Genomic DNA, 17,471 nt, shown 5'->3' with positions numbered 1-17,471 from the left:
CCTTGCATGTTGTTTAGTATAATAAAAGAAAACTATTTTTTATTAAAAAAAAAAATCATGTTTTTCTCTTCTCACCAAAAGGTTGGATGGAGGTTGAATGCCCGCCTTCTCTATACTTGTGATCGAGTCAAGTGAGTTAGTTGCTCACTCTTGCTGTGCTCGAGTGTAAGAACAAACCCATTTGTTTGTTTTGCCATGATTAGCTAACTCGACAAATATTCCACTTGCAAACGGAATTTTGCATTATCTTGATTGGAATTGGTAGATCTATGCCTTCACATGCTGTTGTTGTGAAGCATAACAGCCGAAGACGCAAGAAATGAAAACAATTATACAATATTTTTCGCTTGGGAGAGGGAGAAAGGGTTGTAAATGTAGCAGCCTCCAACTCGTTAAAATGTGTTCAAGTTGACACATCTCCGACCATCTCCAAGTCGTCAGGCTGTAGATGATTATTTAAAAAGCGTGGAGGCACAGAATGGCCTTTTTCTTCTTTTGCTTTATTCTAGCAATGATATTGTGCTATCAGCAACCGTACATTCTTGAATCTAAGGGTGTACACATCACAAATCGACGTCTTCAGGTTTGTACAATCAAAGCTCGACTAGCGGAAACAATCCTCTCTCTCTCTCTCTCTCGTCTTGGCAGGCCGGTGAGACTGACAGACTACTACATTCTTTTTGGCGCCAAAATGCAACTATAACGTGGCCAGTGATACATACCGACTATACATTCTTACCACAATTGTTGAAGGGCTCAAATGCTCATCATCTCAAAAAAAAAAGATAAGAGGTACATGCCAAATTCAAGAGCTAAGCTAATCAGCACCTTCACCGAATGTATATTAACCTCCTTCGGTGTTCAAGATGAGATAGGCAAGATTTGGACATTAGAGAACAACCTTACTTCCAAAGACGGGCAAGCATAGCTGCTCGTAATATACCACAAAAGTAGTTCCCTGTAGAGTTGCAAACCCTCCACCTCTCCTGAGCCTACAGGGAGTTGCACATAAATCTTGCTTAATATTACAAGCCTGAACACAGAGAGAGGCACAAAGCTTTCGTGTCAACTTCTGCCCACCTGCAAGAGAAGGAAACCGAGTTTAATGTGTTTGTAGTTGTAACCTAATAACAGATGGCTCTGTTTGTCCAATTACTCGTTAATGATCAAATTAGAAGTTGATTGCTAATAAAGATACAGCTCAATGATTTCATGGAAAGAAACTTGAATGCATAATTTTGCATTGGTGGTGTATAATGGTACTGACAAAAAAAGTGGTCATGTTTTCCGAACATACATATTAGTTTTATCTTGTGTCGAAGTGGAAAAATATACAATAACTAAGCTAGCATTTGTCCTGCTACAACATTGTGGCATGATGCGTCGAAGATTAAATGAAAAGGATAAAACCAATCAACGTAGAAGCAAAAATAGAAAAGCAAAAAAAAAAAACAATCAAACAGGCAGAAAAATCCTTGTTCTGAATAATTTATAATGAACAATAAGTGTTTCGGATAGCCTTGCAATCTGGCCACATGCATGGCATCTTTTAACATGAACAAAGGAGAAACAACATGTATTTTATTGTTTTTCCCAAACAAGGTTCCTATTACAAGAAACAAAAATAGTTGAGACATTTAATTGACACATCACAGCTTCAGAAAAGTCTATGCATTTATTTATTTTTTTCTTTTTTTCTGTGGAGATTCTATCATAATCATTTTTTGTGCAACTAGTGACTTCTTGATGACAATCTATCGATACGTTAAATAGTTAGATATGCAACTAATGACTTCATAATTAATTTGACAAAAAATGAGCAATCATGTTAAAATTGGCACATGACTTTATGATAATTTAGATAGTGAATGTAAAGAAAATTTTATCATGACCAGAACAGCTGCGGGTGAGAAGGTTTCGTCATAATCAACATCTTACCTTTGACGATACCCCTTAGCCACTAACCTTGCTTTATAGGTCTCTACCTTTCCATCTACTCTGATCTTTTTCTTAAAGATTCATTTGCAACCGATGGGTGCAATACCTTCGAGTGCATCAACTAGGTTCCAAACCTTGTTGGAGTGCATCACTGACCTACCCATCTCATTATGGGGATATGCCCTGGAGACCGCAGCTTACCTTCTGAACAGAGTTCCAACTAAGCCGATAGTGTCTACACCATATGAGATATGAAAAGGGAAGAAACTCAATCTTAAGGTTGTTAAGATTTAGGGCTGTCCTGCCCACATTAAAAGACACAACCCCGATAAGTTAGAATCAAGGACAGAGCGGTGCAAGTTCGTGGGATACCCAAAGGAAACTTGTGGGTATTATTTCCATCATCTCGAGGACCAAAAGGTCTTTGTAGCCAAGAGAGCAGTGTTCCTTAAGAATGAACATATTCTTAGCGGAGATAGTGAGAGCATGATAGAGTTAAGCGAGGTTGGAGAACCAAGCTCAAGTACTACTCTATAGCCCGAGTCTGTTCAGGTACCTAACACACAAGTTTCAACTTTACGTAGGTCCGACAAAGGTTGTCAAATAAGGAATCTAGTGTATTATTAGGAGAAACCTTTCCTTCGCTCTCTTGAATCGAGACTTTTAGTCTTTCTATTAGAGGGTGCTCTCGTCAAACAAGGAATCTACCTATCAATGCCCTCATCACTGCTCTCATCACAATGAGAAAGGGTGAGCCAATGAGGGTGCTAGTGGCGAGGGTCTTTATCGTCTTATTGTTGCCTTCACCACCCTAGTCACTACTCTTGTCGTAACAAGAAAGGGCGGGCCAATAAGGACATTAGCGCCTCTATTATACCCATTGCTCCCACTATGATAAGTAAGGGTGAGTAACGAGGAAGAGGAGAGGAGGCGCCACTCACAATAGGAACAAGGGATGGCGACAACGATCAATGACGATTAATGGAGGATCAAGGGTAATTTTATCAAATTGATGAAAAAAGGACGTCTCTAAGTAGAAACCAATTAGGTGATGCCATTCTGTCATAGAATTAGCTAGTTTAGTCTATGTCGTACAACACTCTTAAGTGTCCGTCTATAAAGGATCAACCTATCTGAAACCTCTTATGGTCTCTTAAAGATCTGTAAAAGAGAATACGAGTTAGTGGAAGCATTTAACTCAAGACCTCACAAGAAGCTATTTTAGTAAACACTTGATAGGCAATGTAAATTACAAATATTGACTGTAAATTACAAATACGAAAGGCAATATGTCTACCCTGAACAAGAGATGGCACCGAGGCACATTGAATAACAGAGCTGTCAATTGGTGCTTTCCAGGGTTTAAAATGTAAGAAATCCAAAGAACATGAACATAATATAATAAAGCATATGATTTTTCTTACATGTAACATGCGGCTTTTGAGTTATCAAATAAGAAGTGATATGACACAGAATGATAAACAGGTAAATATTTCAGATGGTAACCGAGTAAATAGAACTAAGCCTGCTGACCAACCACTTAAGATAGATGCTAAATTAAAATCAGTCCCTTGCAAGATTCTGGAGCAAGCATGCACACCACCAAATAGACAATATAGTTACAAGGAGTGATGAAGCAGCAGCATTGCCGATAACTCTCTCAGTGTGTTTCTGTGTAAATAATTCTGATATATAATATTATACCGAAGAGGTTTATTATTACTGAAAATGCTACATATAACTCAACATGCAGGTTCCACACAAAGCACTAAAAGCTCAAAACTAATACGAACATTAAAAAAGTTAATACAGAAAACATGTGCATTTTTGCAGCGATTATAATAGAAAAAAATCATAAGAAAACACATAACAACAATGAATATAAGATAAAGAAATTAATTACAGAATGTCTCCTAGTAAAAGCACCAATCAAGTGAATACTGACTGTTTTTCATGTTTCACACCAAGATAGCCAAGATATATCAGTATACATCCATAAATAGGTGTCGAATTATAATGCATAATAAGCTTATCATGGAGGCCAAAATTATAAAACAGCATTAAAGTTGTTGCCGATGAAATCGAAAGTTGGTTTAGTTGTTGCTTTATACCGTATCAAAGAAAAAATTCACCTGACCTAAGTTCAGGATTTCAAGACCATCACAGCTTGAGGAATGTCTAAAGCAACAGCTAAGACAACACTATCTCCGTGCAAGCATTTTATCCAGAATTAGGCAAAGTACATAGATCTCTGTGCTTCCACAAAAACCTTCCTTGCAGGCTGCTTTAATTAACGAGTCAAAAACGAGAACGTCAAGGGAAATACTGTGCTTCTCAATTCCTTTAAATAGCTTTAGCAATTCCTTCAACCTTCTATTTCTAACCAGCCTGTGGATTAGACGGAGAAGAAGATCAGTTGAGAATCTGTATTCCAAGGATCTGATAAAGCAGTCAGTAGCCTCCAAAAACCTGCCTACTCTACAAAGACTATCGATCATCGTATTGTAGGTAATTCCATCTGGTGAAATGTTATTGGCACTCATAAAAGAGAACAGATGTTGAGCCTCATTTATCCTTCCATCTAGGTAAAACCAATGAAGTAGAGTATTATATGTCACCACGTTTGCAATAATTTCTCCACTATTCATCATACAAACTGCCATGTGAAGTTTTCCTCCATGGCAAAGGCTATGGATCACAATGTTGAAAGTCCTAATATTAGGAGTGATGCCCTTTTTTACCATGTCTGTAAAGAGCTTGATAACACCCACCCAGTGTCCTGCCTTACGGAGTCCGCTCATCACAACATTGTAATCAACAACACTGACATACCAATGCAGCTCAGAGCTCCTCTCTATCAAACATTTAGCCACCAAAACCTCCTTGGAATCACAGCAAAGGCAATTGAGAAGAATATTCAAAGTGAAAGCAGTAGGATATAATCCAATCCCCAACATAACTTCCAACTGATCGAATGCTTCTTTGGTCCTCCCACTCTTACAAAGTCCATCCATATATGTATTGTAAGTAATTTCATTAGGCTTCCAACCTCGGTGTACGCTTTCTGTCAGAATCTTCTCAACCTCATCAAAGTTTCCGGCTCTGCAAAGCGCTCCGATCAATATGTTATATGTCGCTGTGCTCGGAGTGCAACCAACATCCACCATGGTAGCCATCAAGCTTTTGGCTGGCTCAATTTTCCCTTCAAAGCAGTAACTTTGCACGATTGGTGTATAACTGTGGGTGGTGGGCGGACAATTCTCCTCGAGCATCCAGTCCAATACGCCCCATGCCTCCTCGATCCTCCCTGCCGAGCAAAGCCCCGTGATCAATGTCGAGTAGGTAGTCGAATCGGGACAAAGTCCACATTTCTTCACCATCGCGATGACCTCATATGCCAAGTCGAATTTTTTCGTGCAGCAGGCGTGCAGCTTCACCAGGATATTGTAGGAGAACAGATTAGGCTTGATTCCCGAGGAGATCATCTCCTCGAACGTTGCCTCGGCTTCCTCGTGGCGACCGGCCGTCAAGAGGGCGTTGATCACGGTGCTGTAGCAGAGAACGTTGGGTTGGCATTCCGACCGTTTCATTTCTCCGAACAGTCTGAGGACGTCATCCGCTGAACCGACCTCGGCGACCGCCTTCATCAGCTTGTTGTACGAAGCAGCGCGGAACCGGGCGGGTCGCGAGCCGACCTCCCGGACGGAAGCGCGGCCCGATCTGGAGAACCTGAGCACCGCCTCGGAGAACTTCACATGCAGTTCTTCGCCGGGGGTGGAGGGATCTTTGGAGACTCCGTCGCGAGAAGAGGAAACCTCTTCGGTTTCCTCTTTTTCGTCGTCTGTCCGGGAGGGAGAAAAACGCGCCCAATCGAAAGCTTCGCAGGCCACGGCGGACATAAGGCGACTTCCGTCGACGGCCTTGATAGGGCCGCCATGCATAAAGAGTGCTAGGGTTCTGAGGGCGGCGTCTGTTCTACCGATGGCTGCGGCGGTGGTAGCAGCGGCCCATTGTGGGCGGCGCTCGATGGACCCTAATTTGGTGGAGCTCCGGCTGGTCTTTTTGCACATACACCCCGCGATAGGATAAAATTGTAAAAATAGTGTGTATGACGTCGATGCCTTCGACACGGTCACGAAGGTTTTCTCCACAGTCGTCCATCTCACGGTTCTCGAGATCTCATCAAATAACGAACGGTTGTGATTTAAAGGAGACGTGCATATATTTCTCTCTTCAATATGAATTTTTTAATGGATCGAAAAGTCAAAGAAGGAAAATCCAATCTATTTAACAAATAATTACAAACATTAATAGCGAGTGTGACGCGGTCGGCTCGGTGATTCGAATGTGACTCTACTCGATCCGGTCCGGTGCTAAATACGTCTCGCAAACCAAATCGTTCCTTCGATCTCAACCGGGGAATAAAGATCAAACCCGTACCGCAAACTCGGTCCACGTTTGGTTCCAAGCCGGTCGCTGTCTCATAATTCCGCCACGTGGGGTGGGCCCCGGCCCGCACGTGAAGGTGCGCCCGAACCCAAAGAATTACCTCGCCAGCGGGGCGGCCCCACGGGCACAGCGTCGACAGCTGCGTCGGTCGCGTGTTGACCGGGCCCCACGAGTTAGGCGTCCCCTGGCTCCGTCGATTTGCCACCGTAGACCGGACCAGGGTCTGACTCGGGTTAATAAGATTGATTCCAAGGCTCATCGTTCTAAACACAAGAAACCATTAACTATGGTTTTGCCGCAGTTAGTATTATATTATATTCCCGGACGGCCTCCCAACACGGCCCAAAGCGAGATGTCTTAAGATTCGTGTAGTCACGTGATGGAGGAAAAGCGGCCTTCATCCTGACCGTCCAAACTCCTACCAACGACCCCAGAGGACTGATAAGGAACGGCATGTATAAAGACACACGTGGAAATCAGCCACCGACACGCGGTCGATGAGTCTTCGAACTAACAGGAAACGCGAATAATTTGCCTGATTCAATAATTGTGTAATATTTTTTTGGTTTGTGAAAAAAAATAAGTAGAACGAAGAAAAGTACACTTATTTTTAATAATTGATTTTGAGACACTCGTAATTATATAAATATTATTTTTAATTGATTAAGAATTTGGATACTTTATTTGTTTTTTCTGGAAGAATCTACTTTAAATTCCACACCATCCTTTCCAAATATCCTTTTCCAGTTAATTTAATGTAGTAATTTAACATTCCATCCTCTTCTGGATCGCCAATGGATGCCAGAAGAGTAGCCTCCGTAGAGCACAGTCTCTCTCTCTCTTCTCTTCTCCTTCCCTGATTTGAGCTCACAGCTAATTGCAGTTTGCGGTGAAGCAGGAAACGGAGTAACGAACAACAACCACAGCTGCCTCAGAAATCCATCCAAAGTCAGACCAAAGCAAAGGTGAAGAGTATGAACAGAGAAGAACGCATGTTAATAGTCTATATATTTTGGCTGTTACTTTTCCTTTCTTCTCTTCCTGTTGTTGCCAAGAGAAAGATCACAAGTGTATACATATTTATCCTACTACTCCTACTGCTACATGTCAAGGGTAATCTCGCCAGCAAATGAGCATGGTGACACAGCGGCGCATGATGTAGAACCTGCCTCGCTGCTCCTTGACTAGACGCACGCACCGGCTTGTAAACGACCTGGGCGTCGACCGCCGCCTCCGCCGCCGCCCTTCCCTTGCGCTGGTGGACCCCTTCAGGAAGGACCCTGCTCTCTCTGCCACCACCACCATTCTTCCTCTCTCCTTCGACAGCTTCCACTCCTCGTCCATGTACGCTTCTCAGATCTTGGATCCCCCTTCCCTCTCCTGTCTCTGTTCAATCTCAGAATGAGATATATATATATATAGATAGCGAAGAAACAAGTTTACGAGAGAGAGAGAGAGAGATTAGTAGGAAGAAGGACGAAGAGACTCGACGATGGAGGTACGATTTTATATACGAAACGTGGTAAAGGGTAGATATAGAGAGGAGAGACAAATGGTAAATTTTAGGATTATATATATGGGATGTCCTATATATTTATCCTTACAAAATTGTAATATAATACATTTATTTTTTTATAACAGAACTTTCTAAAATTAATATATATTTTTTAAAATCACAACTAATAGTTAAATCGAAGTTAGATAATGACTACATATACACTTTAAGTTTTTAGATTTTACCAGCATACATACATATACATGTAAAACAAAAGGAAATTACGCAGGTATAACACATGGTTCCGACTTGACTCATCTCTGGTCCCGTTCAAGACATGAAAGCGGCTCTTTTGGTGGCTGCCGCATGCGCTTCCGAGACCACATCAAATTGACCCCGCGGTTCAATCACGTGAGTCACGTCTGCAGTGACTCACCTCGACGCCAATTGCTCGTGTCAACTCCACTAGAATCTTACCGTGAATGTCCCCATCACATCGATCGATCCGATGATCGAACGTAATCGCAAATTTCAACATTACCACAGAATTCTACCATGTAATGTCAATTATAAATTTAATGCTCGTATTTGGATAACCGATCTCCCGAGTTAAATGTAACTTCTCCGATAAGCAGGTCCACATCAATGGCCGTGTGACCTAACTTGTTGGACCTATGTGAAAGCACAGTACTAACATCATATGCTTTTGTTGAGATCAGTGATCGGCTAACCAAGTTACACGCTACTTACAGGTGGTCCGGCAACCTTGGACGCATCCAATCTCATGAGGACCATAGCGAAGTCAAATCGACGCGTGGAAAAGAGATCCAGATCTTGAAACCATAAGGCTTGCGGCTCTTCGCTTTATCCGCTCTGGTTTCGTGGAGAGGGTGTGTGCGCTTCTATGAGTTGCCACAGTAAACGAAATAAAGGTACTACATTCGGGCGGACAATTCCACAAACAGCTTACGTGCAAGTACGGTGGTGACCGATTCCGACGCGGTCATACACACTCATAGAAGGCTCGCGCGGGGACCGACAGAATCCGACGAGCGAAGTCGCGGCTCGTGACCACGTTAACCACCGCCAGGACGATCGAAAGAGAGAGAGAGAGAGAGGCGATGCGAGGACGACGGTGGTGACGGTTGAGGCGTCACATCGGTCGTCGGTAGTACGCCGGGCACCGCCACGCCGACAGCAACAAGGACATCACGGGCGCCCCACGCAGACGCAGCCCAGCCGTGTGATGGACACCCGTTTTAACCTCGCCCCACCGTTTAATCACCCGCATCATGCTTGGGGTCCACACTAAATCAAGCATTAACTCCGCCACATTGTTTGATTACCACGTCATGCCTGGTATTAATCCCCCACGTTGATAAGACAGCAATTACAACCAGTTCACAGCACACAAAAGTTCACAGCCAAGCATTTGCCTCAACTCTAATCAGATTCGATCCATCAATATAAACATTACTATATAAATTGATGATGATGATGATGTTACGGTATCCCATTTCACTGCTGATACAATAAATTGTGGAATCTGTCCTCATTGTTGAAGAACAGATCAACACAAAGAAACCACATGCAAATGCTGCCATTCTATACTGGAGGGCGTGTGATAAAATTTGTCTCTACAATAGATGACAATATTAGCTGAAGATAGTGAAGTCAGTCAGATCTCTCCATTTTGAACTTTAAGATGCAAAGAAATCCATGCATGTATATGACACTGGGGTACGGAAACATGGAGAAATGATTGATTGTGAGAGATATTTTACTGCAATGCATGAACCAAGAAAATTAAGCTGATATGTGAGAGATACAGATTATGATGGAGATAGGACAGGGAATAGTCGGAAGCATCCTTCGCAATCCATGCATGATGCATGATGGTAACCCACGTACATGCTCTCCACAGCCACCCTGCACTATACATGAGAGGAATTAGTATTTTACCTGAGGGAAAAAGAAAACTTGTTTCTCCTTGAATCTGCACAAAGTTGATGGTTCTGATGCATCTAAAAAGAGTCAGCATCTGCCGATGCAGCATCATCAAGATTCTCATATCTCCCATGTTCCAAGCCTCTCTTCTGAGCATCACACAGTACTCCCGGAACGAGGTGGAGTTCTCTGATAAGAGAGCTTGTGAATCTTCATGATGCTGCACCAGCAAACGGTGACTGGCGTTTGATCTACATGAAATGTCGTGAAGCAAAATGCCACAGACATATATAGTTTGTACTAGGCTTGATGAGGGAGACAACAGAAGACCCACTTCGCATGCGTTTCAGATACGAAAGAAGAGCTCAATAAAGAGATAAAACTAGGAATCCAGAGAGCTAGGAGGAGAAGAAGAGGTGGGGTATTTATAGACCAAGTATTTCATGAGGGTGGGAGAGATGATCCCGATCATTGCATGTGCGAAGTGTATTCACAGAGAGAGACAGCGAACGGAGTGAAGCAAAGTGTTGTACCACAAAATCAGCAGCACTTACACATCGCAATCCATGGTGGCCAAGGGAACCAAGGTCTTTTACTCCTTCCTGACCTCGATCACTCGACTAGAGAGAGAGAGACGGGTAAGGTAAGAGAACCTTCCCCTCGAGGAAGACGGAAGAGACTCCCCATTGTCGCGGATGATGGCGATTCAGGTTCCCAGGATCAGTTGCGTTCCCGACAAGCATTCTGACTAGGGAGGATTTGACATCCATGAACGCCAAAACAAGCCCAAGATTCGAGTTTTCTCTCCTTCACCGACTTCTTCTTAGATCTCATTACACTTGCATTTGAAGGGAGACGTGAAATTTCTGGCTCGAAATTGACCTGCTGCTCTCCTGACCAGAGATGTGTATGCCATTAGAATGCGGCCTTCATGGTTTGATCATTCCAATAATTAGGCACAGTTTCGTCAAGCTTACACCGTAGGTGGAGAGCACAAAAGAAAAGGAAAGACTTGAAGGCATGCAATCCAATTCCATCGATTGGACGGGCTCATTGGAATCGTCCGTCACGCCGGTCGGCCGTCCTCTTGTCCGTGTCCGTGAGTCGCGTCGAGCTCCCTTGGTTTGCGAAGCTTTGATGGCCACATCCTCGATGCCTCCGTCATCTTAGAATATCGTAACCCGATCTTACATCAGTGACAGAGACCCACGTGAGCAAGATCCAAATGCCCAGCGGACGATGGCGCGCAGCTGCCTTTCACTGCTCGCCCATCACAGCAAAACATGACTGGGCCCCTTGGTCACGGACGGTCCAAATATGATCAAGCTCTGTAAGGGAGAGATAGAGACGTTCCAGTTCCACCTGGCTTCGTGTAATGGGAAAGGCGTTACTGTTCCCTGTCTTGCCCGAGGCGGGGCATGGCCGGTGGTAAGATGAGTTGTACACACGCAGTTCGGTGCCTCGTGGGCGGCTAGAGACGCCCCCAAACGCGCGTGAAGCAACCGGACGAAACCGACAGCAGCCGGTTCACTCTGTTCCTCGTCCTTCCCTCCGGGGAAGGACTGAGGAGGATTCTTGTGGTCTGATCTCTCCTTCGTACGGCCACGTCGCCGACGACTCTCTTTGGCTTGGCTCCTTGCACTTCCCCTTCCAACCATTCTCTCTCTCTCTCTCTCTCTCTCTCTCTCTCTCTCTCTCTCAAGAAGTACTTGCTTCGAAACGAAAAGGTAGTAGCAATAAGCAACTGATGCATGTAGTTAGCCAGGGAGTAGGAGGCTGGTTAGGTGTGTGACCTTTCATTTGATTACGATACCCATCATCCTGCTTTGATGTGGCTGGTTGTTTGATGGATACATGCAATCAGTTGTGTGCCTGTGCATTACAGCTACTATGTGTTCTGGGGATATGCATATGGGCATGCAATTCAAGAACATGTTACTATTATATACACAGGAGAATTCATATTGGTTGACCACTGCATCTGTGAAACAGCCAGCCGTGCCAGGTGGTTTAGGTCCACCTAAGGTAGTATGATTTGTCAGCTATCACATCTGACTCGAAGAGACATGGAAAGACTATCTGAGAGGTGAAAATTTAGCATCACAGTAAATGGAATTCTGGCTTTTGGGGATGGTAAATTTGTGGACTGATACTTGTAAAAGCCTGAACGTTGCGTGATGGAAGATACATACAAGGTTACAGGTCCTCATCTCCCCTTGTCTCACACTCTTTCCCACTTCCTTCAACACCATTACTGATGGAGGCAATTGAAGACGCAGAGGCCAATCGGTTTGACGATCTTGATCATTATCACCGGATCATGAGGGAGCTCCGAGAGGAGAAGAGTCTCCGGTTCATCTCACCCGAGGCTGCAGAATCCAAACGTGACGCACGACATGAATCAGTCGTCAACAAACTCATCGCGGCTGTCTACTCCGGCCCAACGATCGGCGACGTCGAAAGCGCGCTGACTTTGACGACCTTTCCGAATGGCGACGCCGGCGGCCGGTGCAGTTCTCGATCCACGTACGTTCTCGGAGAACTTCTTCTCTTTTAGAATGGCATGCATCCAGAATTGTTTTTGCTTCGGTGGGATCCTATTGAGCCCTCTTCTTGCAGAGTCTGTCCGCCAGACAAGGGCCAGGGCAAGATGGAGCACAAGTATACGTTGAGATTGAAGACCTGTAGAATTGGGTTTGCAGATGATGGCTACAAATGGAGGAAATATGGGCAAAAATCCATCAAAAACAGCCCCAACCCAAGGTCATTTCTCATGCCACCAGAGTTCTTCCCCCACAATCTGCATTAGTTCTTTCACTAGATGTTTTCTTGTTATGGTTCTTTAAGAGGGGTTAACGCTTGGCTCTTCCAACCAAATCCAAGCGAAATTATATACTTTCGTGTTGGAGAACCTTTTTTCTGTCAACGAAAACATGACGTACTTCATTTTCTTCCACCGGAAGATGAGTAGTTTTGTGTGAGACGGTGACGGGTATGTCCTTGTCACCTTAAAGACCTCAAGCTTGCAAAACAACACAAGGCATCTTCTCGCTGATCACATCTGACAGCAGCCAAGAAGAAGAAAGCTCGATGCCTTTTTCTTCTGCTTCAGCACCGAGAAGAGCAAGTGACACCAGAACATCACTGAGACGTGCAGGCACCTACCATGAATGAGGAGAAGGTGTATGAGCTGGGTGCACCCCGAGAAAACAATTGTTCTCTCCACTGAGTCCTCTGTTGCCCTCTAAACCACTCGCTCCTTTCGGGGTAAAACTCATTAATAAGCTGCACCCACCAACCTGCTTGAATTGGAGTCCAGCTACTTCGAAGTACAGAGCACATATGTATTTCTGTACCCATCGACATTTCTTACCTTCGTCATGGAACACGGCAATAAGTTTCAGCAGTCGGGTGCTCCCACTTGGATGAAACCTCTCTTAGATATGAAGATGTATGCGAATTAAGCATATAACACAGTGTAATTTGCTTGACCTGGTGACAGGAGTTACTACAGATGCAGCAACCCGAGGTGCGGTGCCAAGAAGCAAGTTGAGAGATCCATGGAAGATCCAGAGATGCTCATCGTCACATACGAGGGTCTCCACCTCCACTGCACCTACTCACATCTCCTTCTCCCCCCACCACGGGAAGACTCCAAAGCCGGCTTGCATGCATCAAAGAAGCTCAAGCGTCGGTCCATGGTCGGAGCCCCGGACAACACAACGATCCAGTCTCGGCTGCCGTCGCAGCCTGCGGTGGACGGAACAGTGAGCCCGGTCTTGGAAGAGGATGCTTTGCGTAGCTCGGAAGGGCTGCTGGAAGACGTCGTGCCCTTGGTGGTGAGGAAGCCATGCATCTCGACCACCTCATCGTACGACCGTCGTCCTTCATCCCACTCCAACCCATCATGGACGAATAGCTCGTCTTGCTTCAATCTGGGCATTCTTTCTACCACAATGTGAGTGCACCGGCAGCATGTTACTAGCATTAGATGAGATGACAAAACCTCAAACAAGGGGAATGGTGTTTGTAATCATCTTATCTAAAACTTGTACATCCGTGGCCGAAGTGGTAGAACACTAAATATGTTTAATGTTTATGGAAGGTTCGCAATTCAAGATAGATAAAGCAAGACATGAAATCATTGTTGTTCTCCGGAAAACAAAAAAGTGGACTTAGATTTTTCATGCCGCAGTGGATTTTATACAAAGTAAAATATTTTTTAGAAAATTATAATATTGTAAGAGGTAAAATTGTTTATATATATATATATATCATTATTCCCATACTTATCTATTTAAACTTTAGCTAATACTTATCTATGTGAGTGCAATTGAAACTTACTCAAATTCTTATCCATCCCTTTCTTTGTTGTCGTTGAGCCTTCATCGTTTCAAACACTGGGAGCAACCAAGGGAGAAGCGAACCAGTCAATCCAAACTCAAAACTCTACTCTTGCTATTGTTACTTAACATCCCCCCATCATTCTTTCCTTTCCTCTGGTATCAGTGAAATTAACGAGCAGTCAACGAGACGAGGTGAGATCCAATAAGTGTGCTAGGCAGGCGGCTCACTTGGGAGTGGGCCAGGCCGAATTGTTGGACAATCCCGGAGTCAACCTACTTCGACTCAAGGCAAGAGTGAGCTTAGATCATTGGATTTGGGCACAACTTGGTTCATTGGATTGGCTTCCATAAATAACTTGAGTATATGCAATTTATACATAACTACTAAAAGTTATATAGAATAAATAATTAATCAAAAAAGTTTAAAATATTTATTTTTATAATAATTATTAAATAATATTTAGACTTCATTATAGTTTATAATTAGTATATTAGAATAAATTTTATTGCTCTAATCATAATACAAGGATAGTTAAATTGTAAGAAACCTAAAAATTAATAAATTACTACGAGTAAAAATCTTAAAATTTAATCTTGATATTAAGAAAATATAAATTGATACTTATTTATCATTTTATATTTGCTAAATAGATTGAGATTATTATTCCTAAAGTTACTAAAAGAATTAATAAGAGTGAATAATAAAATATCATTGATAAACTCCTATATGATGTTGATATCGTCGTTAATAATCTTATAGAACAATCACAATAAATAATCTTAATGAATGATTCTTTTCGCATTTTCGTTGTTGGGTTTACTGATGACACCAAATTAGAAACATGGGCACTACAACAAGAAAATTGGTGCTCATATTATTCAAAATGATAGTAGTGACAAAAATGAAGAAGAAAATGATATCGTGGAGAGCATAACAGTTAAACTCATCCAATCCTCGAGAACAGAAAGTCTCCAGTGGAGGAAGCCATTTAGACACTGAAAAGATGAGCAACAAGAAGAGTATCTGTACACAACAGATGAAGATGAAGATGAAGATTGACACAGATAGATTGCTTGCTAAGTGCAACACATTGCCTAGTGTTCTACTCTTTTCATCTCATCTACCTTTGGTAGCTAATGCTCCTAAGCGTTGAGATGGGAAGCTGCAGGCCTTGGACGAGCAACCTTTCCGTTCCCGACATCCACCGAAATTTTCCGGCGAGGCATATTATGTGCACGGCCACTGCCTCTGTGGCCGCTTGACTTCAGTTCAGTCTTAGGGGTTCTCTCCATGTCTGTAGCATCCTGAAGCTGTTCTAATGCGATCACCACTTGATCCATGGATGGCCTGCGCTTTGCTTGCATGGACAGGCACTGCAGTGCGAGACCCGCTGTTCTCTGCGCTCCTGCCACCGAGTACTGCCCTTGCAATCTGGAATCCATGATGCGGATGACCCTTCGCTTGCTTGCGAGATATGGCTTTGCCCACTCAACCAGATTGTGTTCTTCGGAGGGCCGGTTCTTGTCGATGGCACGCTGACCGGTCAACAATTCAACAAGAACAACTCCAAAGCTATAAACATCGCTCTTAGCAGTCAAATGACCTGCCAAAAGTAATAGTTCATTCACAACGACTATAGACGTGATACAGCTTAATAGTTAAGCTGGATTGCTGTTATTGTTCAGCTGCATGCTTGATTAGCTAGTTGAGGAGGCTCTCTGAATGCGTTGACCAGTTAGGTGAGAAGCAAAATCTTTATTGGTCATGGAAGAGAAGCATTCAACGATCACCATAAGTGAGAAGTAGCAGAATTACCGGTGGAAAGGTACTCGGGCGCAGCATATCCGTATGTCCCCATGACCCTCGTAGAGACATGGCTTTTGCTACCGCTGGGACCATCTTTTGCCAGTCCAAAATCTGATAGCTTTGCATTGTAGTTCTGTATGCACGGAAGAAAGATCGATTCTCTGATCGAATGAATGGCCATCTCACTGAGAAGAAGGCGTTCGACTACATACCGAATCGAGGAGCACATTGGAGGTCTTGAAATCACGGTATATGACCTTTGCCTTATCACTATGCAGAAAAGCGAGTCCTCTTCCGGCTCCCAGAGCAATCTTCATCCGTAGACTCCAAGAGAGTGGACGATAGTATGGGCTCCCTGCATCACCCACAAACTGAGACCCATCGAAGCAAATAGGATGAGTGACAGTGAAGAATGGCACAAACCACTTACTCCTGAAGAGATGATTCTCCAAGCTTCCTCGAGGCATAAACTCATACACAAGAAGCCTCTGTTCGTCCTCCAGGCAGTACCCGATGAGCTTTACGAGGTTAGGGTGAGATAGCTGAGTCAGGTAATTCACCTCTGTCTACAAGATTTAAAGAAGTTGCTCTTAAGCTACGGAACGCAAAAACTCATCGATACTTTTCGGGATGCAGCACTCACCATCCACTCCCTGTGGCCCTGGAAACTTTCCGGGTTGAGCTTCTTCACGGCGATTACTAATCCGGTCCCGGGCTTGGCTGCTGCAAACGTGTGCTCGTCGATCCATCCTTTGAAGACCGCACCGAAGCCGCCCTCTCCCAACAAACTGTCCGGCCGGAAGTTCCTGGTGGCAGTTCTGAGTTCACTGAAGGTGAAGCTCTTGGGCTTGGACGATGACAAGATCTCGCCCTCGCTCCCTGGGGTCAGAGGCACAGAGGAAGCAGACACCCTTCTGCTGGAAGCACTCAACACAGTTCCCTTCTTGCTGCCATGTTTAGAGTTCCTTCCTACGATCCCAATTCAATGTCTCCAAGTAAATAGGATGTGTTGTCAACAAAGCCCACCAAATGAACAGAAAACTCTCAATTTTCCAACATTAGAAAGCCAAAGAACCCAAAATCCTATTGAAAGCATCAAAAGCTTCAAGATGACACTTTTAGTACCTGAGGCGAAGACGATGTACGAGGGACTGTCCGATTTGACCTCTGCAACCCAGCAATTCCCCATGGACGAACAGGAACCACCTTCCTTTCCCTTCAACTCTTCAAATCAGCATCCCAGGAAGCAGCGTTTCAAGAACAACAGGACTCGAATGCGAGCTCAGAAGCGGTTCAGCATACCACGAGCAGCTCGCTTGTTGCCCAACTCCGAATGAAAGCTCTGGATCGGAGAGGGGTCACACGAGAACAGAGAAGAGGGTGTGAAAGGTGGCTCCTTTTAATATCACGAAGGTTGACTTCGTTCAGCAGAGAAGACAGTACTTGCCAAATATATAATTCCATAATTATATAAGTATAAAAATGATAA

At 43.8% G+C, this 17,471-nt stretch overlaps 3 protein-coding genes and 1 long non-coding RNA gene across 7 annotated transcripts; 1 reads left to right on the top strand and 3 right to left on the bottom strand.

The window, feature by feature from the left end:
* Nucleotides 1-512: 512 nt before the first annotated feature.
* Nucleotides 513-6,043, bottom strand: LOC135680560 (pentatricopeptide repeat-containing protein At5g65560-like). 3 transcript variants are annotated; one of them, XM_065194567.1, is made up of 2 exons: nucleotides 4,076-6,043; nucleotides 513-1,080 (listed from the first exon to the last, which is right to left on the bottom strand). In XM_065194567.1, exon 1 carries the CDS (start codon nucleotides 6,006-6,008, stop codon nucleotides 4,140-4,142), a length of 1,869 nt encoding a protein of 622 aa, XP_065050639.1. In that variant the 5' UTR covers nucleotides 6,009-6,043; the 3' UTR covers nucleotides 513-1,080; nucleotides 4,076-4,139. The 3 variants fall into 3 exon arrangements, with proteins under 3 accessions (XP_065050639.1, XP_065050642.1, XP_065050641.1); XM_065194570.1 differs by having other exon boundaries at nucleotides 4,050-6,035; XM_065194569.1 differs by having other exon boundaries at nucleotides 4,071-6,035.
* Nucleotides 6,044-9,623: 3,580 nt separating this feature from the next.
* Nucleotides 9,624-11,027, bottom strand: LOC135588899 (uncharacterized). Its single transcript, XR_010476516.1, has 2 exons — nucleotides 10,384-11,027; nucleotides 9,624-9,811 (listed from the first exon to the last, which is right to left on the bottom strand). It is a non-coding gene; the product is annotated as an uncharacterized LOC135588899 (long non-coding RNA).
* Nucleotides 11,028-12,036: 1,009 nt separating this feature from the next.
* Nucleotides 12,037-13,933, top strand: LOC135588898 (probable WRKY transcription factor 49). The gene is made up of 3 exons (XM_065081238.1): nucleotides 12,037-12,355; nucleotides 12,449-12,592; nucleotides 13,332-13,933. Exons 1-3 carry the CDS (start codon nucleotides 12,087-12,089, stop codon nucleotides 13,789-13,791), a joined length of 873 nt encoding a protein of 290 aa, XP_064937310.1. The 5' UTR covers nucleotides 12,037-12,086; the 3' UTR covers nucleotides 13,792-13,933.
* Nucleotides 13,934-15,025: 1,092 nt separating this feature from the next.
* On the bottom strand, nucleotides 15,026-17,367 carry LOC135680557 (receptor-like cytoplasmic kinase 176). 2 transcript variants are annotated; one of them, XM_065194565.1, is made up of 6 exons: nucleotides 17,108-17,365; nucleotides 16,626-16,951; nucleotides 16,413-16,548; nucleotides 16,195-16,337; nucleotides 15,992-16,115; nucleotides 15,026-15,779 (listed from the first exon to the last, which is right to left on the bottom strand). In XM_065194565.1, exons 1-6 carry the CDS (start codon nucleotides 17,169-17,171, stop codon nucleotides 15,319-15,321), a joined length of 1,254 nt encoding a protein of 417 aa, XP_065050637.1. In that variant the 5' UTR covers nucleotides 17,172-17,365; the 3' UTR covers nucleotides 15,026-15,318. The 2 variants fall into 2 exon arrangements, with proteins under 2 accessions (XP_065050637.1, XP_065050636.1); XM_065194564.1 differs by having other exon boundaries at nucleotides 16,195-16,548; nucleotides 17,108-17,367.
* Nucleotides 17,368-17,471: the final 104 nt, after the last annotated feature.

The sequence above is a fragment of the Musa acuminata genome, chromosome BXJ1-8, assembly GCF_036884655.1.
Source record: "Musa acuminata AAA Group cultivar baxijiao chromosome BXJ1-8, Cavendish_Baxijiao_AAA, whole genome shotgun sequence".
Classification (NCBI taxonomy): Eukaryota; Viridiplantae; Streptophyta; class Magnoliopsida; order Zingiberales; family Musaceae; genus Musa; species Musa acuminata.
The sequence above is the reverse complement of the archived record's forward strand: the minus strand, read 5'-3'. Positions and strand labels throughout refer to the sequence as shown.